This window comes from Podarcis pityusensis (genome assembly GCF_964106645.2).
Source record: "Podarcis pityusensis genome assembly, chromosome: 18".
NCBI lineage: Eukaryota > Metazoa > Chordata > Lepidosauria > Squamata > Lacertidae > Podarcis > Podarcis pityusensis.
Window position 1 is genome coordinate 3,081,303 of NC_138043.1, and position 26,893 is coordinate 3,108,195.

A 26,893-nucleotide genomic window follows, 5' to 3' on the forward strand; every position below is an offset into this window, starting at 1 on the left:
CTGCATAGTCCATTAACTTCATCCTCCATTCTCCAATTGTCGGTAATTCTTCTTGCTTCCATTTTTGGGCCAGTAATATTCTTGCTGCTGTTACTGCATATAAAAAGAGCTTACATTCCTTTCTGTTTATATCACTCCCCACAATGCCCAGACTCCCCTGACTTCTCAGAGGGCTGAACCTTGCTTTTCCTCCAGCAGGGGCTCAATGGAGGCGTCTCCCGAACCCGTGGCCGGGGACGGCGGCTGGACGCCAGGCCCCCGAGAAGCCTTGGAGGAAAGCGACCTGTCGTCCGCAGACCCGGCTGAGCTTATCGTAGAAATGGAAGATGCGGACGTCGTCCGGGACGAAGAAGAGGACGCCCCGGATTCCGATCACCTGCATCTTCACGGCCTCCTGGCCCGCCTGCAGCGACTCAGCCCGAATTTCGAAGACCGATCGCCCACGTCCGAAGACGGTCTTCTGCCTGCCTCCGACGGCGAAGAAGGCCGTGTTTCCGAAGGCGACGGAGACCCTCTCCTGGCGCCCGAAGAGTGCCAGGGGGCCCCTTGCCCGCTCCACATCGCCACGGGGCACGGCTTGGGGGGCCCGCCGCGCCCACGGAGGGGGCGAGGGTTGCTGTCGGCTGAGGTTGAGAGCGAGGATCTGCTCAGCCTCCTTCGCTACGAACGGGGGCCGCCTGCCGACGCCGGCGCCGAGACGCCCTTGGCTCGCTCGGACGCGGTGGCCAGGAGCAGCCGTCGCGGGGGAATGGCTCCCGGGGAATTGGCCTCGGACAGGGCTCAGGGGGAAGGCCCCCGCCGATGGAAGGAGCCGCCAATCTCCTCCTCTGATTCCGTTTTGGGGGGACCTTCGCCGGAGTCAGGATGGAGACGGCCGGTTCCAGGGTCCGCCCACGAGGAAGAGGCGTCCTGCTCTTCAGACGTGGTGGTAAGGATCTCGCGAGGGGGCACACCTTGTCCCAGGTTGAAGCACCAATGCCAGTCACCGTAATAATAATAATAATAATAATAATAATAATAGATTGATGTTATTGTTTATACCCTGCCCATCTGGCTGGATTTCCCCAGTCACTCTGGGCGGCTCCCAACAGAAAATTAAAAACACGATAAAACGTCAAACGTTAAAAACTTCCCTAAACAGGGCTGCCTTCGGATGTCTTCTAAAAGTCAAATAGTTGTTTGTTTCCTTGACATCTGGTGGGAGGGCGTTCCGCAGGGAGGGCACCACCACCAAGAAGGCCCTCTGCCTGGTTCCCTGTAACCTCGCTTCTCGCAGGGAGGGAACCGGCAGAAGGCCCTCGGCGCTGGACCCCGGTGTTCGGGGTGGAGACGCTCCTTCAGGGATACTGGGCCGTTTAGGGCTTTCAAGGTCAGCCCCAACACTTTGAATTATGCTCAGAAATGTCCTGGGAGCCAACGTAGGTCTTTCAGGACCGGTGTTATATGGTCTAGGCAGCCGCTCCCAGTCCCCAGTCTGGCTGCTTCATTCTGAATTAGTTGTAGTTTCCGGGTCACCTTCAAAGGTAGCCCCACACAGAGTGCATGGCAGTAGTCCAAGCGGGAGATAACCAGAGCGTGCACCACTCTGGCGAGACAGTCTGCGGGCAGGGAGGGTCTCATCCTGCGTACCAGGTGGAGCTGCCTTGGACACAGAATTGACCTGCACCTCCATGGAGAGCTGTGAGTCCAAAATGACTCCCAGGCTGCGCACCTGGTCCTTCGGGGGCACAGTCACCCCATTCAGGACCAGGGAGTCCCTCACACCTGCCTGCCCCCTGTCCCCCCAAAACAGTCCTTCTGTCTTGTCAGGATTCAACCTCAATCTGTTAGCCGCCATCCAGTGGTGTAGACAGAGCAAGGGCCTTTAAGAGAACAAGGGAGCTTTGTTTTCATTTGACTTTGCTTTTTATATGCACGCCGCCTTTCTGCGTTACAATGCATGAAGCAGTTTGCAAGCTGGCTAAGCAACGTTCGAAGGAGGACGTAACCGACCGCAACCGTTTTGTTTCCCTCTTTGAACAGGATAAAGCGGATTTGTCGTCCTTGCCGACTTACAAGGAAGGTGAGCGAAGGAGGTTTTTTGTCCCACTTGTGGAGGAGGCTTCTGTGTTGAGGGTCGGGGTATTTCAACATGTGGGGCTGTGTCTGGGCATGCCGGAACCCTACCGATCTTGTTGTAAATAAAAATTTGCCCTTTTCCCTTATGGGGTATCCAAGAGCCCATATAGAGTCCTTACATACTGTATTTTTTGCTCTATAAGACGCACCAGACCATAAGATGCACCTAGTTTTTGGAGGACGAAAACAAGAAAAAAAATATTCTGAATCTCAGAAGCCAGAACAACAAGAGGGATCGCTGCGCAGCGAAAGCAGCGATCCCTTTTGCTGTTCTGGCTTCTGGGATAGCTGCGCAGCCTGCATTCGCTCCATAAGACGCACACACATTTCCCCTTACTTTTTAGGAGGGGAAAAGTGAGTCTTATAGAGCAAAAAATACGGTAGGTTCCCTATTGGTAGGAGAAGATAACAGAGGCCAAGCAGAGAATATTGAGAAGCAAAGCAGCTTGTAAGCTTGATCTTTATTGATCTGTTGCAACAGGGTACTCCCCTCACACGCAGGAGAGAGGAGGAACCCAGAAAAATGTCGCGCAAGGCCTTATAAAGACTTTTGAAATTGCCACCCCCAGAAACATCAAACATACATCACAGAAGGGGTGTAACCTAAGACCACCCCTCAGATACATCACACCTACGTCACAGAAAAGGCGGTCTACAACAGAAATTTGAAGGTTGTTTTTCTCCTGTCATTGTTTATCTCCTGTCTGGCAGGTTACTTGATTGGATTGCCTGGGAAGCCCGGCCATTCTTTTGTAGTGATAAAATACTTAGTTCCTGGGCCAGGTCACAGGCTCACACCCTCTTCAAACACAGACATACCCTTAAGACAAGATTTGTGAGGAAAGAGACAATGGGAGGTTTCCCACTTTGACCTTGCAGAGAAAACATTGGCTGGGTTTAGGAATCAAAATGGCTTCAGGTCGGTCTTCCTGTGCTGATCTATGTATGTGCGGTTATGAACATTGCCATATATCTAAGACCTCAAAATTCCTATCACAATCTCATACAGAAAAGGGGGAATTGCTCTTGTTCCAGTTGCAGAACTTCCCCCATGTGGACTAGAAACTTGAGGGTTGAGGGAAAGGGTTTTGTTTTTTTGCTTTGTTCCATTCCACGTTCCGTTAAGAAACGGGCCCTTTCGTCGTTTAATCCAGTCCCAGGCCCCTGCGAGCCCGAAGATCTGCTGGACGGCGTGATCTTCGGGGCCAAGTACCTGGGCTCCACGCAGCTGGTCTCGGAAAGGAACCCCCCCACCCACGTCCGCATGGCCCAAGCCCAGAAAGCCGTGGACAGGATCAAGGTGAGATCCTGGAGGAGCATCTTCCTCCAGAGATGTGTTGCTGTAGAGGCAGCTTTGGTCCAATCCAGCAAAGGATCCTTTAGCATTCCTAATTCCACCCAAGCCGAGCCTCCAGGTACAGGCGCAGTCTATCTCTCTCGGCGCCTGCTGGCAGGGGCAGAGTGGAAGAGGTTTGTGGCCTTTCTGTTGGGGCACTCTGGCTGTTCACCTCTGGAAGCAGGATGTGGGGCTAAAGGGGTCTGTGGTCCGGTCCATGTTGCTCCCTCTGCTGGCCATCACTTGCCACATGTTATTCCATTTGCCGGCCATCACTTGCCCTGTGTTGCTCCCTCTGCCAGCCATCACTTGCCCCACTTTGCTTAATCTCCCAGCCATCACTTGCCCCATGCTGCTCCTTCTCCCAGCCATCACTTGCCCCGTGTCTCTCCATCTCCCAGCCATCACTTGCCCCATGTTGCTCCTTCTGCCAGCTATCACTTACCCCACTTCGCTTAATCTCCCAGCCATCACTTGCCCCATGTTGCTCCCTCTGCTGGCCATCACTTGCCCCATGTTATTACATTTGCTGACCATCACTTGCCCCGTGTTGCTCCCTCTGCCAGCTATCACTTACCCCACTTTGCTTAATCTCCCAGCCATCACTTGCCCCATGTCGCTCCCTCTGCTGGCCATCACTTGCCCCATGTTATTACATTTGCTGACCATCACTTGCCCCGTGTTGCTCCCTCTGCCGGCCATCACTTGCCCCACTTTGCTTAATCTCCCAGCCATCACTTGCCCCGTGTTGCTCCCTCTGCCGGCCATCACTTGCCCCACTTTGCTTAATCTTCCAGCCATCACTTGCCCCACTTTGCTTAATCTCCCAGCCATCACTTGCCCCATGTCTCTCCATCTCCCAGCCATCACTTGCCCCATACTGCTCCCTCTGCCAGCCATCACTTGCCCCACGTCTCTCCCTTTCCCGACCACCCCGTCTCTCTATTTCCCAGCCATCGCTTGCCTCAAGATGCCTGCCTTTGCATTACAGGCCCCCGAAGGAGAATCACAGCCCATGACGGAGGTGGATCTCTTCATCTCCACACAGAGGATCAAGGTCCTTACGGCCGACTCCCAGGTGCGTCCCTTGCGGCCTTCCAGGTAGCCCAGCAACATCTAGCGGCAGAGGCGGGGCTCGAGTTCGAGGATTCGCCAGGAATTTCCGAGTGCCAAAAACAACTTGGCCAAAGCCCGGCTCCTGTTCCTTGTGACTTCTCTCCTTCCTTTCCGTCTCTCTGTTCCCAGGAGGCGATGATGGATCATCTCCTGCAAACTATCTCCTACATCGCTGACATCGGGAATATCGTGGTTCTCATGGCCCGCCGGAAACTTCCCCGCCGGGCCGACGCCTCTGCCGAAAAGCAACTCTACAAGATGATCTGCCACGTCTTCCACTCGGCGGATGTGAGCCTGGGGAAATTGGGGGCCGGGGGAGAACCTCAGGGGCCGTATATGTGTGTGAGGTCCCGTGTAGAAATGGAAAGGAGAATAATAATAATAATAATAATAATAATAATAATAATAATTTATTATTTATACCCCGCCCATCTGGCTGAGTTTCCCCAGCCACTCTGGGCGGCTCCCAATCAAGTATTTAAAAACAACACAGCATTAAATATTAAAAACTTCCCTGAACAGGGCTGCCTTCAGATGTCTTCTGAATGTCAGGTAATTATTTATCTCTTTGACATCTGATGGGAGGGCGTTCCACAGGGCAGGAGCCGCCACCGAGAAGGCCCTCTGCCTGGTTTCTTGTAACCTCGCTTCTCGCAATGAGGGAACCGCCAGAAGACCCTCGGAGCTGGACCTCAGTGTCCGGGCTGAACGATGGGGGTGGAGACGCTCCTTCAGGTATACTGGACCCGAGGCTGTTTAGGGATTTAAAGGTCAGCACCAACACTTTGAATTGTGCTCAGAAACGTACTGGGAGCCAATGCAGATCTCTCAGGACCGGTGTTATGTGGTCTCAGCGGCCGCTCCCAGTCCCCAGTTTAGCTGCCGCATTCTGGATTAATTGCAGTTTCCGGGTCACCTTCAAAGGTAGCTCCACGGAGAGCGCATTGCAGTAGTCCAAGAGGGAGATAACCAGAGCATGCACCACTCTGGCCAGACAGTCCGCGGGCAGGGAGGGTCTCATCCTGCGTACCAGATGGAGCTGCCCTGGACACAGAATTGACCTGCGCCTCCATGGACAGCTGTGAGTCCAGAATGACTCCCAGGCTGCACACTTGGTCCTTCAGGGGCACAGTGACTCCATTCAGGAGGGAATCCCCCACACCTGCCCGCCCCCTCTCCCCCAAAAACAGTCCTTCTGTCTTGTCAGGATTCAACCTCAATCCGTTAGCCGTCATCCATCCTCCAGCCGCCTCCAGGCACTCACACAGGACCTTCACCACCTTCACTGGTTTTGCTTTAAAGGAGAGGTAGAATGCAGAGAGCTATGTTTTGAAATCAAGTTTCTAGACCATATGACAAGCGATAAATAGTAAGTGGAATATAGCAACAGGGTGGATTTGATTGACATCAAATCAATTTAAATCGCTGGTCGGTAAGACTTGATTCAAATCTCCACCCCCCCCCCCCCCCCCCAGATAGACTCGTTCTTGTTGGTCTTATCTTAATATTGACAACAAGAGGAAGGTTTCGGTTTTTTTGAATAATGAATTTTCAGAGCAGTTTTTACAGCAATATAAAAAACGACTGATTTGGTTTTACTATCAGAAATACATAGATAATGATGAAATGATTGTGAGGTTTAGTAAGTTAACTGTTTATATCTGGGCAACTTTTCTGCTGTACTTTATTGGAGGGAGAAAAACAATCATTTCCTTAACGACAATTTAAACAATTTATTTAACTAAAACAATGACTTTATAGCGTATGTATCCATGTTTGTTAACTGATGTGGTTAAACAATTTTATTTTATTAAAAAACAGACTGAGTTTTAGAACACGTGAAAAACTTAACACCAATCCTTTTTTCCTGATGAATAGCCTTTGGACTATAATGTAACTGAAATAGAAAATCTTTAGAAAGATTCCCCCCCCCCCCCCAAAAAAAAGTATTTTATTTTAAAAATGCGGTTTAAATAAAAAATCCCATTTACATTTAAAAAAATCTGATTTTTAAATTTTATTTTTTAAAATTCAAATTGTATTTTTTGTTTTAATTTTTTTAAAATCAAATAAAAAAATCTGATTTTTTTAAAAAAATCATTGATTTTTATCTGCTCTGTGTAACGATAATAATTGTAGTCGCAACCATGCTGATGGTGATGTTATTATTGTTGACGGCTCAGTCAGTAGAGCATCTTAACCCCCGGGTCCTGGGTTCAAGTTCCGCACCGGAAACCCGCCTTCTCCTTCCGCAGGCTCCCTTGATAGCCCAAGCTATCGGCCAAGCTTTCAGCGTCGCATACCAGCAGTTCCTGAGGGCCAGCGGCATCGACCCCGACCAACTCCATCCCCGGCGGTGCGGCGACGACGAGGGCGACGAAAGCTTCGTCCTGGGGGAAGAGCTATACAACGGTGATTTGGCGCACTTCTCCAAGCAAGAGAACTGTAAGGAAGTAAGGACGGATCTTTCCCCTCCTCTCCCCAGAGGTGGGTGGGCGGAGACCTCACCTGCAATGTAGGGGTTGGTCAAGATAAATAATAATAATAATAATTTATTATTAGTACCCCGCCCATCTGGCTGGGTTCCCCCAGCCACTCTGGTCGGCTCCCACAAAGACCAAAAATACACTAAGATGTCACACATTCAAAACTTCCCTGAACAGGGCTGCCTTCAGATGTCTTCTGAATGTCAGGTAGTTGTTTATCTTCTTGACATCTGGTAGGAGGGCGTTCCACAGGGAGGGCGCCACCACCGAGAAGGCCTTCTGCCTGGTTCCCTGTAACTTGGCTTCTCGCCGCGAGGGAACCGCCAGAAGGCCCTCGGAGCTGGACCTCCGTGTCCAGGCAGAACAATGGGGGTGGAGACGCTCCTTCAGATATACTGGACCGAGGCCATTTAGGGCTTTCAAGGTCAACACCAAGACTTTGAATTGTGCTCGGAAATGTCCTGGGAGCCAATGTAGGTCTTTCAGGACCGGTGTTATGTGGTCTCGGTGGCCGCCCCCAAGTCCCCATTCCAGCTGCCATATTTTGGATTAGTTGCAGTTTCCGGGTCACCTTCAAAGGCAGCCCCACGTAGCGTGCATGGCAGTAGTCCAAGCGGGAGATAACTAGAGCATGCACCACTCTGGCCAGACAGTCTGCGGGCAGGGAGGGTCTCATCCTGCGTACCAGATGGAGCTGCCCTGGACACAGAATTAACCTGCGCCTCCATGGAGAGCTGTGAGTCCAAAATGACTCCCAGGCTGCGCACCTGGTCCTTCAGGGGCAGAGTTACCCCATTCAGGACCAGGGAGTCCTCCACACCAGCCTGCCCCCTGTCCCCCAAAAAGCCACCTTAGTTACTCACCCCATCACGGGGATTTGAACTGCCGACCTTCTGATCAGCAAGTCCTAGGCTCTGGTTTAACCGACAGCGAAGATCATTTAGGCGTTGACAAATTAGACTGCTTGCTCGACTAAAACCCAAAGCTGTTGTGGGGATAAACCACAAGAGGGAAGTTTTGGATAGACACACTGAAAGATCACACCAGTTCCTACAGACGTGGCGCCACACTTATTCCTGCCCTGTGTTTCCCTTTCAGGTCATCATCCACAAGCAGAAGGGGGAGATCCTGGGCATCGTGATCGTGGAGTCGGGCTGGGGCTCCATCCTGCCCACCGTGGTGGTGGCTAACCTCATGCACAAAGGTGCAGCGGAGCGGTCGGGGAAGCTGAGTATCGGGGACCGCATCATGTCAGCCAACGGGACCAGCCTGGTGGGGTTGCCCCTGGCTTCCTGCCAGGGCATCATACGGGTGAGCGACGGCGGAGGAGGAGACTCCTTTTCCTTCCCAGGGCTGGTGGGACGTAGAGCACCGGCTGGGGTACGCCGAAGGGAAGAAGGCTCAGAGTCTGGGAAGCAGTGGTGGGACGATGATACGTGGTGATACACCCATAGCTGTCAACCGTCCTGTATTTGGCGGGAAACTCCCTTATCCCAGCACCGTGTCCCGCTGCTGTCCCTTATTGATGATGTCCCTTAAATTTCCCGGGTTTCAAAGGAAGCAGCTCCTCTCCCTCCCTCCCTCCCTGCTGGCCAGGGAGGAGGGAGGCTCCAACTGCGTTGCTTGGCTGCGTTGCTCACCCCATAAGGAGTCTAAGAACGACTGGGGGGTGGAGCTTGCATGCCTTGTGCCGATCAGATTGGCCGCCTTGCCTGGGGACTCGCCTTTGCTCAGCGCTTCCCAGCGGAGAGGTGACGGTGGTTTTCCTTGCTGCATCCCTTTGCCGGGTTGCTGCGCTGTGGGAACCACCGCTTGAGGCTTCGTTTGGCTGCTGGCTGGGCTTTCTGCCTTTGGCTCGGAGGGGCTCAGAAGTTGAACATACCTGTGCCTGGAAAATCCCTTATTTTGGCTGCTGATCCCTTATTTTCGAGGCTGCTGGTCCCTTATTTTCAAATCTGTAAGTTGACAGCTACGGATACGTGTGGTTTAAACCACTGAGTCTCTTGGGCTTGCCGATCGGAAGGTCGGCGGTTCGAATCCCCGCGACGATGTGAGCTCCCATTGCTCAGTCCCTGCTCCTGCCAACCTAGCAGTTCAAAAGCACACCAGTGCAAGTAGATAAATAGGTACCACTGTAAGCCAGCTCCTCAAATTTCCGTGCTCTCCCTTCCCAGGATTTGAAAAGCCAGACTGTGGTGACCCTCAGCGTGGTCCACTGCCCGCCCGTCACCACTGCCATCGTGCGGAGACCTGATGCGAAATACCCGCTGGGGTTCTGCGTGGAGAACGGCATTGTGAGTAACTTAGGTGGCTCGAGCGAGCGAGCCAGGCTGCATGGTGAAAAGTTTTGCGGGGTGTTTTTTGGAGGGTAGGCGGGGATTGGAGTGAATTTAAATAACAAAGCAAACATGCAAACGGGGCTGCGTTAAGACCTTTGGAGGCCCATAACACTGGAAAGATTTGCATAAATATGCATAGATGCATATTTCATATGTGCATATATCAAATATGCATAAATATATGCGCATATATATATATGGGACGTGGGTGGCGCTGTGGGTTAAACCACAGAGCCTAGGACTTGCCGATCAGAAGGTTGGCGGTTCGAATCCCTGCGACGGGGTGAGCTCCCGTTGCTCGGTCCCTGCTCCTGCCCACCTAGCAGTTCGAAAGCACGTCAAAGTGCAAGTAGATAAATAGGTACCACTCCGGCGGGAAGGTATACGGCGTTTCTGTGCGCTGCTCTGGTTTGCCAGAAGTGGCTTAGTCCTGCTGGCCACATGACCCGGAAGCTGTACGCCGGCTCCCTCGGCCAATAAAGTGAGATGAGCGCCGCAACCCCAGAGTCGGCCATAACTGGACCTAATGGTCAGGGGTCCCTTTACCTTTTAGGGACGCGGGTGGTGCTATGGGTTAAACCACAGAGCCTAGGACTTGCCGATCAGAAGGTTGGCGGTTCGAATCCCTGCGACGGGGTGAGCTCCCGTTGCTCGGTCCCTGCTCCTGCCCACCTAGCAGTTCGAATGCACGTCAAAGTGCAAGTAGATAAATAGGTACCGCTCCGGCGGGAAGGTAAACGGCGTTTCCATGCGCTGCTCTGGTTCGCCAGAATCGGCTTAGTCCTGCTGGCCACATGACCCGGAAGCTGTACGCCGGCTCCCTCGGCCAATAAAGCGAGATGAGCACCGCAACCCAGGAGTCGGCCACGACTGGACCTAATGGTCAGGGGTCCCTTTACCATTACCCAACTCTTAAACAGGGTCCCTCTGCCTTCTTCCTGCTCCAGATCTGTAGCCTCATGCGAGGGGGGATCGCAGAGAGGGGCGGGATCCGCGTGGGACACCGGATCATCGAGATCAACGGGCAGAGCGTGGTGGCCATGTCACACGAGAAGATCATCCAGATCTTGACACAGGCGGTCAGCGAGGTGGGCATCAAAGCATCCCTCCTCAGCAAAGGATTATTTATTGAGATGCTGAATTTGCAAGTACAGGAACGCCCCTTCCGAGAGGGATGGGAAACTTTGACAATCTACAGGGGTGTGGGGTTTTTTGTGGAAATAGTAGTAGTAGTAGTAGTAATAATGATGATGATGATGTTGGTGTTTAGTCGTTTAGTTGTGTCCACCTCTTCGTGACCCCCTGGACCAGAGCACACCAGGCACTCCTGTCTTCCACTGCCTCCCGCAGTTTGGTCAAACTCATGCTGGTCGCTTCAAGAACACTGTCCCACCATCTCGTCCTCTGTCGTCCCCTTCTCCTTGCGCCCTCCATCTTTCCCAACATCAGGGTCTTCTCCAGGGAGTCTTCTCTTCTCATGAGGTGGCCAAAGTCTTGGAGCCTCAGCTTCAGGATCTGTCCTTCCAGTGAGCACTCAGGGCTGATTTCCTTCAGAATGGAGAGGTTTGATCTCCTTGCAGTCCATGGGACTCTCAAGAGTCTCCTCCAGCACCAGAATTCAAAAGCATCCATTCTTCGGCGATCAGCCTTCTTTATGGTCCAGCTCTCACTTCCATACATCACTACTGGGAAAACCAGAGCTTTAACTATACAGACCTTTGTCGGCAAGGTGATGTCTCTGCTTTTTAAGATGCTGTCTAGGTTTGTCATTGCTTTTCTCCCAAGAAGCGGGCGTCTTTTAATTTCATGGCTGCTGTCACCATCTGCAGTGAGTTTGACCAAAGTGCGGGAGGCAGTGGAAGACAGGAGTGCCTGGCGTGCTCTAGTCCAGGGGGTCACAAAGAGTCGGACATGACTAAACAACAACAAAAACATTAGCAAAGTCAACTTTTTTTGTTGGGTGGCACTGGGGAACAAAATTTTTGTTGCATTGACACCTGCAGTCGTTCTAACCTAATTTCGACGTGCTGATTTCACATCTGAAGTTGGTTTTGTTCTGTAAGCTCTAGTTGGGTTTTTTTTTTGCAATTCATGTTTTTCACTTTTCACCGTAATCTTTGTTTTTCACAGTGCAAGAATTCAACATTTTATTAAACGCATAGCCAAAGTAGTACAATAGGAGGATAAATGTAAGTGACTTGCATTTGAAAGCAGCATTTGAAAGAACATATAAGAACGGCTGAAAAATCTCACGCAACAGAAAATGGCCAAAAAAAATTGTTCCCCAGTGATAATCGCTTTAACGCAAACACCCCTTGTCTCTTTTTTATTCCAGGTTCACATCAAAACCATGCCGGCATCAACTTACCGTCTTCTGACCGGACAGGAACAACCTGTTTTCCTATGAAGGGAGGTGTTTTCTTGGGGCGGCGGCAAATCTACACCTGCTTAACAAGTTGCATGCAACCCCTTCTCGCTTCGCAAACCAGACTTTTTGTGCACCAAAAAGGCGTCTTCTCTGAATTCAGACCTGCGGACTTTTTCTCCACCCGGAATCACAGGAAAAAAAGGTTTTATTTTGCTTTAACTGGGAGCGTGCGTTAGTGTGCAGTTAATTTTTTGGGTGCTGGTAAATTGTCCATCTTCAAGCGTTGCCCTGCGGTTTCGGAGATGTGGGTTTTTGTGTGTGTGTGTGTGTGTGGAATTGTTTTCTGGGTCGGGACATGGGAAGCCGCTAAGAAGCAGTGGGAGACAGGCTGTACCCCACCACGCTGCTGGTGGATAAATAATTTTTTATATATTGAAATAAATGCTGCCCTTGTGTTAAAATTTGCATGTCCTGGAAATAAGGGGAAAGAGCATAGCGGCGAAGGGATTACGCAGGAACTGTTTTTTACTTGAGGGGCTGGATTTCCTGATTGCGTGGAAACAATTTTTTCCTTGAGGTGCTAGATTTCTCCTTGCAGGGAGGTTGGGTTATATATTATAAAGAAACAAAATTCTTTGCAGTGGGACAGTCTACACCCACCTCACTGCTCTACCGTCTTTCTAGAATAGACCAGATATCTCCACCTCTCTCTCTCACACACTCAGTCCTGCAGTGTGTTAAAAACTTCGGTGGCTGGTCTTTGCAACTAGGAACAGGCCTAAAGCAAAACTTGCAGCAGGCGTCCATCCACAAACCTTTCAGTAAGCGGTGGGGAACGTGCCGCCTTGCTGATCGTCAGCCGAAATACTAAAAAACAAATATGTCTGGACCGATTTATCACTTCACAAGGGTATGAGCGAATGCAAAAATCTGCATTTCCTGCAGTCAGAAATCCAGCATCTCAGGGTAAAAGGTTAGGGCAGAGCCTAACCTGGCAGTTTGTATTTTTATTTCTTAGAAAAACCTTTAGGGTGAGCACATGGGAAATACCGTATTTTTTGCTCTCTAAGGCTCACTTTTTCCCTCCTAAAAAGTAAGGGGAAATGTGTGTGCGTCTTATGGAGCGAATGCAGGCTGCGCAGCTATCCCAGAAGCCAGAACAGCAAGAGGGATTGCTGCTTTCGCTGCACAGCGATCCCTCTTGCTGTTCTGGCTTCTGAGATTCAGAATATTTTTTTTCTTGTTTTCCTCCTCCAAAAACGAGGTGCATCTTGTGGTCTGGTGCGTCTTATAGAGCGAAAAATACGGTATTTGGGGGGGGGAGAGTTTTGTGCCCGCAAGGCAGCTGCCAGTTTGAGCTGGGAGGCAGGGCTTCTTTGAATCTGGGGTTTTCCCATCCAAAGTCTGCCTCCTGAAGCTGTTTTTTCTTTCCCCCCCCCTCTCCACTGGTGAGTGGAAGACTGCAATTTCCCCCAGCTTGAGAGGCGCTTTTAAGCAGGGAAGTGGTTGGGTCAAATAGGCCCTCGCCAGCATACCGTATTTTTCGCTCTATAGGACGTCCTTTTTCCCCTCCAAAAATGAAGGGGAAATGTGTGCGCGTCCTATGGAGCAAATGCAGGCTTTCACTGAAGCCTGGAGAGCGAGAGGGGTCGGTGCGCAGCGACCCCTTTCGCTCTCCAGGCTTCAGGAAGCTATCCACAACCCTTCGGAGCGCGGCGGGAGTTCCCGCCGGACTCAGAAGAAGAGTTTGGATTGGATTTGGATTTGATATCCCGCCTTTCACTCCCTTTAAGGAGTCTCAAAGCGGCTCACATTCTCCTCTCCCTTCCTCCCCCACAACAAACACTCTGTGAGGTGAGTGGGGCTGAGAGACTTCAAAGAAGTGTGACTGGCCGAAGGTCGCCCAGCAGCTGCAGGTGGAGGAGTGGGGAATCGAACCCGGTTCCCCAGATTACGAGTCCACCGCTCTTAACCACTACACCACACTGGCTTGCGGATAGCAGCAAGCTCCAGGAGCGAAGGCGAGGTTACGTGCAACCTCGCCCCCGCTTCCGGACCCGTTCTGGGGGCTGGGGTCAGGGGAAGCTTGGGCTTCCCCGCCCCAGCCCCGCGGCTAAAAAGGAAGCCAAGACAGCGAGCAGGATCCATCCTGCTCACTGCCTTGGCTTCTTTGCTCTTTGGGGCTGGGGGGGAAATAATTCCCCCCCCCTTTATTTCCACCCCCAAAAACTAGGTGCACCCTATAGAGCAAAAAATATGGTATTGTCTCTGCTCAAACAGGCAGCCTCCTGTGACGCTCTCATTTTAACACGGCCTTAAGCCCGAGAGATCCTCATTTCTACATTTACAATTCTGACAAACAACTCGCTTTAACTTCCCGATTTCTCTGTTCTAAGAAACGACCTGCGAAGCTCCGTTGAGGCGAACGGATTTGTGGTGTTGTTGTTTTTAACGATGTTAACGTTTTAGGAAACGAAAGATGAAATAAATCTGCAAAGCAAGGATCTCCAGGAAAAGCTATCTGGAGTTTTCAGCTCTTGACACACACACACACACAAAAACCCTGAATTGAAACACAACTTAAAACAAGCTATTTATTAAGGCAAAAATCCAGAGGGGAGTTTGAGTGGTTCTCCGACAGCGAGAGATCAATTACGGAGGTTTTATATTATTATTATTATTATTAAAAAACTGGCCCAAACTTTGCAGGTGTGCATGGAGATTTATTTATTTTCCATCTCCTCGTTTTTTAAAAAAGAACCGATTTGCCTCGAGGTCTTTTGTTCAAAAGCTGCGAGCCGTTGGCACAGATCTTCCCCCCCACCCCGATCCCGGGATTTTCGGAGCAAAGGGAGGCGGAACGGTTCCTTGCTAGGTGGTGCCGCGAAGAATTGGGACCTGAGTTTGGGGTCGGGGGGGCCTGATCCGCAGGGACCCGGGGCTGGTAAGAGGGCATACAGGGATGTCGTAGGCACAGAATTTCAAAATGGGGAAAAAAATAACACAACGCACATCGTGTAGTCCTCCAATCGGCGAACCCCAATCTCTGCAGAACAGTCTAGAGGTCTGTGGCAGGCCCCCAGTCGTAACCGTAGTCTTGGTCCGACTCGGAGTCGTAGGTCTGAGCGTGGGTGAACTTCTTCCGCAGGGCATCGTGTTCATATTCCCTGGGAGAGAGGAAAACCAGGTTGCAAAACTAAAGCAAAAGAGGGGTTTTTATTTTAAGTCGTTCAAGCCCGCCGGTCGGTACTATCCAGCCCCCCTGTGGCAGTTTATTTCCTGGGGTAAAAGGTAAAGGGACCCCTGACCATTAGGTCCAGTCGTGGCCGACTCTGGGGTTGCGGCGCTCATCTCGCTTTACTGGCCGAGGGAGCCGGCGTACAGTTTCCAGGTCATGTGGCCAGCAGGACTAAGCCGCTTCTGGCGAACCAGAGCAGCGCACGGAAACGCCGCCGGAGTGGTACCTATTTATCTACTTGCACTTTTGACGTGCTTTCGAACTGCTAGGTTGGCAGGAGCAGGGACCGAGCAACGGGAGCTCACCCCGTCATTGCGGGGATTCGAACCGCCGACCTTCTGATCGGCAAGTCCTAGGCTCTTGGTTTAACCCACAGCACCACCCACGTCCCTATTTCCTGGGGTAAAATCCAATAAAAAGCTCAGCAACTTCAGTCCAATAAACTTTGGTCAGCCCTTGCGACGCATGTTCACTTCATCAAATCTTGCCCTCTTTGAAAAAAGTTTGGACACACAAGCTATAGCTTAGGGCCCCGCTCTCTTGGGACCCCCCCCCCCCAAATGTAAAGGGACAAAAAACCCTGGATGTACATTTCCAAAATATAACATAAAAAACAAATAAAATAAAACCTACATACAGCAACAGTGGTTTGTGTTGTGTAGGCTCCTGTGATGTAAGTCATGGGCCCCGTCTGCTAGCCTGCTCCTTAAAATATCACTAGTTTGCTCCTTTCTATATTTAGGGATGCCGGTGGCGCTGTGGGTTAAACCACAGAGCCTAGGGCTTCCCAATCAGAAGGTTGGCGCTTCGAATCCCCGTGACGGGGTGAGCTCCCGTTGCTCGGTCCCTGCTCCTGCCCACCTAGCAGTTCGAAAGCACTTCAAAGTGCAAGTAGATAAATAGGTACCGCTCCGGCGGGAAGGTAAACGGCGTTTCCGTGCGCTGCTCTGGTTCGCCAGAAGCGGCTTAGTCCTGCTGGCCACATGACCCGGAAGCTGTACGCCAGCTCCCTCGGCCAATAAAGCAAGATGAGCGCCGCAACCCCAGAGTCAGTCACGACTGGACCTAATGGTCAGGGGTCCCTTTACCTTTATATATAGGGTGCCTACATTCTGCATGGACTGGTTGCACGGCAACATATGCAGAAAGCTTGAGATACCTATTAGGTCCATAAATTACCATATAGCATAGGTTCAACACAAAAAACAGCAACAGTTTGTTGTTGACAAAGGACAGCTGGACATATAAAGGGCCCCATTACCTTCAGTAGCTTAGGACCTCATCGGACCTAATCCGGCCCTGGTCAGAGGGCTGCCAACAACTGCCAATGTGGACTAGTAACTTGAGCAATCATTCACAACTGCAGCCAGCGCACAGGATCGTTGGATCGTTGACCGGCCAACCGCCCTCTTTTAAAACTTGCAGGGTTGCTGCAGCCCCTAACCCGTCTCCTCGACCCCCAAACTCTTCATCTCGTGCCCTTGGAAACTAAAAATCAGCCCTCCCACTCGGGTGGTCATTTTCCCAGTACCCCAGAATGCAAAAAAGCAAGTTTGGAGGCGCTACCTGATTCCGTAGTCTTCCCTCCATTGGCCTTGGGGTTGCTGGTCGCCGTCGTGCTGGAGAGGGAAGAAAGAGGAATCAGCAGGTGAGAATCCGGATGTCGCTGGGACTACAACTCCCATCATCCCTGCTCGCTAGGGATGATGGGTGTTGTAGTCCGACGACAACCGGGGACCCAAAGTTTGGGATACTCTTCAAGGAGAATCGCTTCCCATTTGCACCATTGTTTTCAAAACCGGGTTTGGCGTTTTTAATTTGCTGGAAGCAGCCCAGAGCGGCTGCGGCGACCCAGTCCGATGGGCGATGTACAAATAATAAAATTATTGCAAGCCGTGATGGCTAGGCTCTGCCTTTGTGGTCAGAGGCAGTGACGCTTTTGAAGAACAGCTCCTGGAAACCACAGGAGGAGAGAGTACCGTATTTTTCGCTCTATAGGGCGCACTGGACCATAGGGCGCACCTAGTTTTTGGGGGGCGAAATAAAGGGGGGGAAATTATTCCCCCCCCAGCCCCAAAGAGCAAAGAAGCCAAGACAACGAGCAGGATCCATCCCGCTGGCTATCTAGGCTTCCTCTTTAGCCACGCACAACCTCTCGCCGGGAGAGGCTGCGCGCGGCTTTGGTAGAAGCCTAGACAGCGAGCGGGATGGATCCCGCTCACTGTCTTGGCTTCCTTTTTAGCCGCGGGGCTGGGGCAGGGGAAGCCCGAGCTTCCCCCGACCCCAGCCCCCAGAACGGGTCCGGAAGTGGGGGCGAGGTTGCACGTAACCTCGCCTTCGCTCCCGGAGCTTGCTGCTATCCGCAAGCCTTCGGAGCGCGGCGGAAACTCCCGCCACGCTCCGAAGGCTTGTGGACAGCTGCCCGAAGCCTGGAGAGCAAGAGGGGTCGGTGCGCACTGACCCCTCTCGCTCTCCAGGCTTCAGCGAAAGCCTGCATTCGCCCCATAGGACGCACACACATTTCCCCTTCATTTTTGGAGGAGAAAAAGTGTGTCCTATAGAGCGAAAAATATGGTAGTTCTTGCATGCGAATCCTGTTTGCACCTTTCCCCAAAGTCATTTGGGACCAGATGACCAGATGAATCTCCTTTGGCTCGTACCAGAAGCCAGGCTCCAGTTCCAGAGCCAGTCTACCTCGATTCCTAGCTTCTTAGCCTCCGTGAGAACAAGATTCTGGGCTGGATTGGGCCTGGCTCAGCAGGGTCATCTTAGGTTCTCTTAAGCACAGATTTTGGCTAAAAATTAGTACAAGCATCCCAATGCTAAGTGTTTTTCAGCCGTGAAACAGAACAGGAGATGTTGTTGTTAATAATAATTATTATTATTATTATTATTATTATTATTATTTATGATTTATACCCCACCCACCTGACTGAGTTTCCCCAGCCACTCTGGGCGGCTCCCAATCAAGTGTTAAAAACAATACAGCGTTAAATATTAAAAACTTCCCTAAACAGGGCTGCCTTCAGATGTCTTTTAAAGAGAAGATAGCTGCTTATTTCCTTCACATCCGAAGGGAGGGCATTCCACAGGGAGGGCGCCACCACCGAGAAGGCCCTCTGCCTGGTTCCCTGTAACCTCACTTCTCGCAAGGAGGGAACTGCCAGAAGACCCTCGGAGCTGGACCTCTGTGTCCAGGCTGAACGATGGGGGTGGAGACGCTCCTTCAGATATACTGGACTGAGGCCGTTTAGGGCTTTCAAGGTCAGAACCAACACTTTGAATTGTGCCCGGAAACGTACTGGGAGCCAATGCAGATCTCTCAGGACCGGTGTTATGTGGTCTCCACTCCCAGTCCCCAGCCTGGCTGCCACATTCTGGATTAGTTGTAGTTTCCGGGTCACCTTCAAAGGTAGCCCTACGGAGAGCGCATGGCAGTAGTCCAAGCGGGAGATAACTAGAGCTGGAACCACTCTGGCGAGACAGTCTGTGGGCAGGGAGGGTCTCAGCCTGCGTACCAGATGGTTTGAATTTATATACTGCCCTATACCTGGGGGTATAGGTTCACGGAATAAAATCAAGATATAAAACCACAAAATACCTAATAAAAAATAAAAACAGCAACCCAATACCCCTCCCTCCACACACACAAAAAACACATTTTAAAAGGGCAGAGGATGCAAATCGGATCAGGCAAAGGCCTGGTTGGAAAGGAACGTTTTTGTCTGACGTCTAAAGGTGTGTAATGAAGGCACCAGGCAAACTTCCCTGGGGAGAGTGTTCCACAGACGGGGAGCCACTGCAGAGAAGGCCCCGTTCTCGTGTTGCCACCCTCCGGACCTCTCAAGGAGGAGGCACAAGAAGGAGGGCCTCAGAGGATGATTTCAGGGTCTGGGTGGGTTCATATGGAAAGAGGTGGTCCTTGAGGTATTGTGGTCTTGAGCCGTTTAAGGCTTTATAGGTCAAAACCAGCACTTTGAACTGGGCCTGGAAACTAAATGGTAGCCAGTGCAGCCGGACCAGGATTGGGGTAATACACTCAAACTGTTCTGTTTCTTGCAACAGTAACTCCCCCATCACATGGGCTGCCCAGCACTGCAGGAGAATGGGGATTAGGTTGGAGTAGATGACCCCTAGGAACCCATTTGGGGGCTCCTTACCTGCTTAACTAGGGACGTGGGTGGCACTGTGGGTTAAACCACAGAGCCCAGGACTTGCCGATCAGAAGGTCGGCGGTTCGAATCCCCTCAACGGGGTGAGCTCCCGTTGCTTGGTCCCTGCTCCTGCCCACCTACCAGTTCGAAAGCACGTCAAAGTGCAAGTAGATAAATAGGTACCACTCCGGTGGGAAGGTAAACGGCACTTCTGTGCGCTGCTCTGGTTCGCCAGAAGCGGCTTAGTCCTGCTGGCCACATGACCCGGAAGCTGTACACCGGCTCCCTCGGCCAGTAAAGCGAGATGAGCACCGCAACCTCAGAGTCGGCCATGACTGAACCTAATGGTCAGGGGTCCCTTTACCTTTACCTGCTTAACTGGGTAAGCCAAAGCAGCCGCTACCCGCTCGCTGAGGTCCTGATCCGTGGTTTGCTCGGTGGGTTCTGAGGAGCGAGCCAGGGCCGGCTCCTGATAGGATTCATCGAGCTCCTGGTCAGTGTAAGCTTCGCCTTCTGCGTCCGTCTCATCATAGTCGCTATTGGCTCGGCTGTCGCAGGTCAAGTAGCCCGGGCTGGTGGGAGAGGGCTGGTTCAATAGGTCCAAGCCTTCGTCGGCTGGAACATCCACCTGGGTGGAAAAGGGAGGCGGGTGAGTTTAGTTTAACCTAACCTGCGTATCACCTACTGTATTTTTCGCTCTATAAGACGCACCAGACCACAAGACGCACCTAGTTTTCGGAGGAGGAAAACAAGAGAAAATATATTCTCAATCCCAGCAGCCAGAACAGCAAGAGGGATCGTTGCGCAGTGAAAGCAGCAATCCCTCTTGCTGTTCTGGCTTCTGGGATAGCTGCGCAGCCTGCATTCGCTCCATAAGACGCACACACATTTCCCCTTACTTTTTAGGAGGGAAAAAGTGAGTCTTATAGAGCAAAAATACAGTAATGATTAAAAAAACAAACCTCAAAGCCGTTTACACAAAATATAAATTTACTCGTCGCACACGGCGTGTCGCTCTGGAATTCTAATAGCCCGCCCCCAAGCTGGTCTGTTTTTAAAAACCATAGCGCATAAAAACACAGGGCAAGTCAGTTGTTAAAATATGGGCAGTTTCGAAAGCGGTGTTAGGGGAGCTCGCGGTTTGGGTCAATTAGGCCAGAACGATCACTTACAGTTTCCGGAGAGGCTTTATTTACGCAGGAACGGATTCGTCTCGTCGGGAACTATTTACCAGATGAGCAGAGACGAAAGGTTTTGCCTCTCAACACGTTGGGAGAGAACAACTAAACGGTGACCATGCGACGGGACTTAGCTTAGGCAGAGAGGCCACGAAACAATTTCTAGACAAAACAGCGCCTTTACAGGGTTCAAGGCAACACACGCATTAGCCAGAAGTCCAGAAGAAGGAAAGGTCTTTTGCTTTTCTGCAGTACCACCTGCCTTCTCAAATATATTTGCATTTTCAGGCGATTTATGGACAGCTCAGGCCGTCAGCCAACGATGCTATCTTGCTGCATGTCCTTGGCAAGGAGATAACTTTATGCCGATGTGTTTAGTCTTTGGGTTTATCTTCTCAGGCTGTGACAGCCTCCATGGTCCTCAGAGAGCTTAGCTGCTGCTGTTTCCAAGACCTTCTTGTCTTTGGCGATCCCTCGTAGCCGAGTAAGATTGTCTTCCCCAAACACGGTTTTAACAGTGAGTCCGTGAGTGACTGTGGAGGCCAATTCTGGATCCACACGTCCTTCCACAGTGGGGACATAGGTTTCCAAGCGAGAGATGATAACGGTGAAGGTTTGCCAAGCGTGCCTTCCTCTTAGCACGTCTCTCCCTTGTGTCCTGAGTTCGAGTGTCTTCAAAGCCCACAACACCTTTGGGAAAGGCTGTTCTCCAACTGGAGCGCTCGCAGGCCAGTGTTTCCCAGTTGCTGGTGTTTATACTACTTTATTATTATTATTATTATTAGCCTTGAGACAGTTTTAAACTTCTTTTGTTGACCACCAGCATTATGCTTTCCATTTTTAAGTTCGGAATAGAGTAGTTGCTTTGGAAGACGATAATCAGGCATCCGTACAACATGACCGGTCCAACGAAGTTGATGTTGAAGAATCATCCCTTTGACACTGGTGATCTTTGCTTCTTCCAGTACACTGGTATTAGTTCGCCTGTCTTCCCAAGTGATGTGTAAAATTTTTCGGAGATACCGTTGATGGAATCTTTCAAGGAGTTGGAGATGGTGTTTATACGTGGTCCATGTTTCATAAGCATACAGTAAGCGTGGTAGTACAAGAGCTTTATAAACGAGCATTTTGGTTTCCCTGCGAATGTCCCGGTCCTCAAACACTCTGCGCTTCAATCGGGAGAAAGCCGTACTCGCAGAGTTCTGGCGATGCTGGATTTTGGCATCAATGTTGGCCCTTGTGGAAAGGGTAGGTGGAAAGGGTTTGCCCAGGGTAGGAGAAGTTTCCAAGACCACACAGTGGTAGAAAAAGACATCGTGTTTATCGGCAGGCAGAGATCGCAATAAGGGATTCAGCGTTTGCAGAAGACAGCAAAATGGAGGATTCCTTCTTGTATGGCCAGCTGATCATGCCTTGACCAAACTGAAACAGGTAACCACTGGTAGATTTCTTGCCTGTGGCACCTCTCGCCCATTGGGTATCAACATAACCAAAACCAGAGCTGGCTTGTCAGCTAGAAGATGAAGTTGAAGAGGCACCTTTTAGGTGTGCATGAGTTGCTGGACAGAACGTCAAATCAGCTCGAGTAGGGAACTCAACCTTTCTGCATAGGACGCCAACAGACAGGCCCCCCCAAAAATGCCCATTGCCTTTCTGTGTTGCTTCTTATTAGGGATGCGGGTGGCGCTGTGGGTTAAACCACAGAGCCTAGGACTTGCCGATCAGAAGGTCGGCGGTTCGAATCCCCGCGACGCAGTGAGCTCCCGTTGCTCGGTCCCTGCTCCTGCCAACCTAGCAGTTCGAAAGCACGTCCAAGTGCAAGTAGATAAATAGGTACCACTCCGGCGGGAAAGTAAACAGCGTTTCCGTGCGCTGCTCTGGTTCGCCAGAAGCGGCTCAGTCCTGCTGGCCACATGACCCGGAAGCTGTACGCTGGCTCCCTCGGCCAGTAAAGCGAGATGAGTGCCGGAACCCCAGAGTCGGTCATGACTGGACCTAATGGTCAGGGGTCCCTTTACCTTTACCTTTTATTGCTTCTTATTGGGCAAAGGCACAGAAGAGCCAAGATTTTTCCAAAACTTGACCCCCAAGAGTATCTCAAAAACCTTGGCTTCCGACATTCAAAAACTCACACGCCAAAAAAGCAAGCAATTTTGCCGTTTTCTGCGACTGGTTAAGAAGGAAAATTGTCAGAGTGTTAATGCTCGATTTGTGTCCCAAGACACAAGGTCTTGTGAGGTTGGCAAGGTCTTTGAATTGCTGAGAGAGCTTGTGAAGAACGGAGCTAGCATCTTCATCTTGGTCCTAGCAGGCCACTAGATCACCATAAATGACCAGGTAGGTCCACCTGAAATCTCAAAGCTTGGGAGTACAAACGAGGATCGCCTTTGCTTTGAGAAAACGTTTCCACGAGTCAAGACACTGTCGATTTCTCTTTCTAAGCTCCAGCAAGCTTGCTCAGGACCGCAGGGGCTTTTTGCAAAGCTCACAGACTAGATCAGCATCGTTTAGCTCTTTAAAACCAGGTTGGCTCCTGCAGAGATCCTCTTTGACATAATACAAAAAGGCCGGTTTTTTAATTTCCTGGCGCTTTTCTGCTTTGCAAGGTCTCGCCAAACCTCTGCAAAGTCTGGCTTTGTATCTGTGAACTCAACATTATGCTGAAATCGCTTGCATCCACCAAGACCTTGACTCTGATGTGATAGCAGACGAATCTCACAGGGTGTCTAGAGCACAGTCTAGTCCTGTTGTGTTGGGTGAGTTTCAGCTGGTAAGGCTTGAGGTTGTGGACGCTTGGATCGGTCAGGGCGACCAGTCGCGGTCTAGACCCTTGCCCCTCTTGGCTGATAAAAACCATCAGGGAGGGAACAGCTGGCTAGGCCAGGGAGGTGATCAACGCTTCTTTACAATAAGGGGTGGTTCCTGCCTGTTTGAAGTAGGCTGTTGTAAAACCACTCTTAAGAAACCTTCCCTGGATTTGAGAAAACCGAAACTACCAGCCAGTTGCTAATCTCCCTTTCCTGGAGCATGTTGGCGACTAATATATACACAATAATTACCAAAATGATTATGCATTCTTTGTCAATCTTCTCAGAAAAATACAAAACCACAGAGACTTGCGAACTACCCAACCTAAGATGAACTTATAATGTCTGGTTTCAATGGGTACTCCGCAAGTCTCTGTGGCTTTGCGTAAGGTTTTGTATTTTTCTCAGAAGATTGATAAAGAATGCATAATCATTTTGGCGCCGTATTTTTCGCTCCATAAGGCGCACCAGACCATAAGTCGCACCTAGTTTTTGGAGGAGGAAAACAAGAAAAAATATATTCTGAATCTCAGAAGCCAGAACAGCAAGAGGGATCACTGCGCAGTGAAAGCAGCGATCCCTCTTGTTGTTCTGGCTTCTGGGATAGCTGCGCAGCCTGCATTCGCTCCATAAGACGCACACACATTTCCCCTTACTTTTTAGGAGGGAAAAAGTGAGTCTTACAGAGCAAAAAATACGGCAATTATTGTGTGTAGATTGGTCGCCAACATGTTGCATGAGTCGGACTACTTCCCTCAGCAACACAGGTTGCAGTTTTCTAGAATCTCCCTTTCCCGGGCAAGGTTCTGGAGCAAGTGGTGGCAGGCCAGATCCGGGCACTTTTGGAAGAAACTGATTTTCTGGATCCACTTCTGGTTTTGGCCCAGAAACTGCTTTAGTAGCTCTGTCGAGAGAGACACACACAAGGGAAACACGTCCCTGTTAATTCTTCCGGACCTCTCGGCGGCTTTCAATACCATCGGCCGTGGTATCCTTCTGGAGCGAGTCTCCGAACTAGTGGTACCGCTTTGCGATGGTTCCGGTCGTACTTGGCTGGTCGTTCCCAGAGGGTGTTACTTGGGGAATGAATATGGGAATGATCTTTGCTGGACTCACTTGAAAAAGGCTCAGCCTTTCCGTTCAGGAATGTTGCTGTACGACTCATTAATAGGCAAGATGTTAAATCGTTTTTATACACAACAACTGTGGCAAGAGTATTGTTAGCCCAGAAATGGAAACAAGAAGAAATTCCGATGAAAGAAGAACGGCAGACGAAATTAATGGACTATGCAGAATTGGACAAAACGACAGGGAGGATTTGAAACCTGCGGGACCAGAGGTTGACAGAAGATTGGAAGAAGTATATGAATTATTTGAAGAGCAACTGTAATCAACAAATTACGCTAGAAGTTTTGTAAGGAGAAATATATGAAGTGTTACAAAGTAGAAAAAGAGAGAGATGTTGGTTATGAGTTTGAAATGTCATAGGGAAGATAAGAAATGCATACTGAGAGATTAGATTGGAAAATTTTCAGACAGGATTGATGGAAGTCAAAAATTTGAATAAGATGTGAAAGTATGTTTAATTACTGTTGGAAATGGTATGTTAAAAAAAACTAATAAAAATTATATATATACACACACACACACACACACACACACAGTGGTACCTCGGGTTACATACGCTTCAGATTACATACACTTCAGGTTACAGACTCCGCTAACCCAGAAATAGTTCTTCAGGTTAAGAACTTTGCTTCAGGATGAGAACAGAAATCGTGCTCCGGCGGCGCAGCAGCAGCTGGAGGCCCCATTAGCTAAAGTGGTGCTTCAGGTTAACAACAGTTTCAGGTTAAGTACGGACCTCCGGAAGGAATTAAGTACTTAACTCGAGGTACCACTGTATATATATATAGGAATGTTGCTGTTCCCACTGGCAAAGTACTGTATTTTTTGCTCTATAAGATGCACCAGACCACAAGACGCACCTAGTTTTTGGAGGAGGAAAACAAGAAGAAAAATATTCTGAATCTCAGAAGCCAGAACAGCAAGAGGGATCGCTGCGCAGTGAAAGCAGCAATCCCTCTTGCTGTTCTGGCTTCTGGGATAGCTGCGCAGCCTGCATTCGCTCCGTAAGACGCACACACATTTCCCTTTACTTTTTAGGAGAGAAAAAGTGAGTCTTATAGAGCAAAAAATACGGTAAATCCGGTCTTTGTAGTTTGGATCAAGCGGTGCAACAAAGATGTGTCACTTCTGGAATCATAAAACTGTCAAGTTGGAAGGGACCTTTCACCCAACTGTCAAGTTGGCAGGCATCTTTCACCCAACTTGTCCTAGGATTGCTCGCACCCGAATCAACATACCAGGCAGCTTTAAAGCTTGCACCCCAGACTTCTAATATTCCCTTGGGTGTCCCATTTCCCCACAACGAAAAGACGTTCTTTGCTCTTTCCTTGACAAGCGTCTGTGCTGCGTTCCTCCCCAAGAACTCTCTTAATCCTGTGACGCTCTTCAACTTGTTTGGAAAAGACTCAAATCTGCTTCTGGTTGGGTCTCCAGGACATTTATCAAAGGATTGGGGTAAACGGCGTAAGACGGAAACCGCCGCACGGTTGTCCTCAAGATCACCACCGACTTTTCTCAATCGCAGAAGAATTTCTAGGGTGGTACTCAGACGAGTTTGCAAGTCTCCATCCTGTTTCAGCCTAATTGAATACCGTTTCCCCAATCCTCTGGTGTGTATTATCAGTGATTCTTCCAGCGAAAGACAACGCCTTTTGCTTGCTTGCCCTTCGTTATCCGATTGCGCAAAATCAGCAGCAGGCTGGGAGATTCTCTATCTTGAACATCCACAGTTGAAAAATCTGCTCCTTCGACTTGGGGATTACTGCCTTTGCCTAAATTCCAGCCATTGTTCATCTCTCTGCAAGTTCCAGTTCCCAGCAATGCAAACCTTCCCCTTCTGCTTTCCCTTTGGGGAGAGGCACACCTAGGATTTTTGCTTTTGCAGATTCCTTCCTTCCTTGCAGCCGGCTCTTTCTTCCTAGTCCAGTCCACCCAGCCTTACTCTTCACTTCTCTTGAAATCCACTCCCCTTCTCGCTGGCTTTCTCGCTGGAATGGGAAGGCTTTTGGAAAGGAAACTTTGGGAAAATCCGTTTGGGGTTCCAAATATACGCCTGGGCCCATAACCTGTTAGAAGTGCTTGCTGCTTAGGTCAATAAGATTTATTTGATCACTTACAGTTTCTGGAGTTCAGAGACTTTATTCATGAAACAACTATTTATCGGATGAGTAAAGATGAAAGAGGCAAAGATCTTGTCTCAACACGTTGGGAGAGAACAAGAATATGACTTGGAACCGGTGATGTTTAGATCGCCCTCGTGTAGTTTAAAGCAACTCATGCATTAACTAGAAGCTCAGAAGAAGGAAATGTATTTGCTTTTCTGCAACAAAAATCAGGGCAGTTTCGAAAGGTTCAGTTCACCATCTTGATTCAAAATAACCCCCCGTTTTATCCAAATATAGAGGAAAACCAGTTCCCTGATCTCAGGAATGATTGTGCAAAATCAGGATAAAATCAGGCATCCAAATATAGATGAAAAGCAGTTCCTGATCTCAGGAGCTGTCATGCAAAGTTTGGTCACGATATTCTAAGAGGTGTTCAAATCCAGAGTGACTGGGCAGCTGTCCAAATTGCACAGAAGATACATTAAAATTATCAGTTAAAAGCCAGAAGTTAAAAACCAAG

General features: G+C 50.0%; 3 protein-coding genes across 8 annotated transcripts in view; 2 read left to right on the forward strand and 1 right to left on the reverse strand.

The window, feature by feature from the left end:
• Positions 1–12,692, forward strand: part of APBA3 (amyloid beta precursor protein binding family A member 3) — a 19,965-nt gene extending 7,273 nt beyond the window's left edge. Inside the window, exons 3-12 of one of the 2 annotated variants that reach the window (XM_080988842.1) lie at positions 196–928; positions 2,023–2,062; positions 3,273–3,418; positions 4,446–4,532; positions 4,700–4,858; positions 6,826–7,023; positions 8,155–8,367; positions 9,231–9,350; positions 10,343–10,483; positions 11,731–12,692. In XM_080988842.1, the coding sequence (XP_080844968.1) occupies positions 196–928; positions 2,023–2,062; positions 3,273–3,418; positions 4,446–4,532; positions 4,700–4,858; positions 6,826–7,023; positions 8,155–8,367; positions 9,231–9,350; positions 10,343–10,483; positions 11,731–11,802 (1,909 nt within the window). In that variant the 3' untranslated portion in view covers positions 11,803–12,692. The remainder of the gene's footprint in view (positions 1–195; positions 929–2,022; positions 2,063–3,272; positions 3,419–4,445; positions 4,533–4,699; positions 4,859–6,825; positions 7,024–8,154; positions 8,368–9,230; positions 9,351–10,342; positions 10,484–11,730) is intronic. The other variant, XM_080988843.1, reaches the window with a different exon arrangement.
• The window catches only part of GAMT (guanidinoacetate N-methyltransferase), a 242,831-nt gene that overhangs the window by 8,707 nt on the left and 207,231 nt on the right, over positions 1–26,893 (forward strand). Inside the window, exon 1 of one of the 2 annotated variants that reach the window (XM_080989169.1) lies at positions 3,013–3,061. The exons of the other annotated variant lie outside the window; for it this stretch is intronic. Within the exon in view, the coding sequence (XP_080845295.1) occupies positions 3,028–3,061 (34 nt within the window). The 5' untranslated portion in view covers positions 3,013–3,027. Of the gene's footprint in view, positions 1–3,012; positions 3,062–26,893 lie in introns of those variants that run through there. 2 annotated transcript variants of the gene reach the window in all.
• The window catches only part of TJP3 (tight junction protein 3), a 68,773-nt gene continuing 56,223 nt past the window's right edge, over positions 14,344–26,893 (reverse strand). For all 4 annotated transcript variants that reach the window (XM_080988806.1, XM_080988804.1, XM_080988803.1 and 1 more), the window contains exons 18-20: positions 19,526–19,783; positions 16,568–16,620; positions 14,344–14,930 (exon numbers count right to left, since the gene is read on the reverse strand). In XM_080988806.1, coding sequence (XP_080844932.1) covers positions 14,822–14,930; positions 16,568–16,620; positions 19,526–19,783 — 420 coding nt within the window. In that variant the 3' untranslated portion in view covers positions 14,344–14,821. The remainder of the gene's footprint in view (positions 14,931–16,567; positions 16,621–19,525; positions 19,784–26,893) is intronic.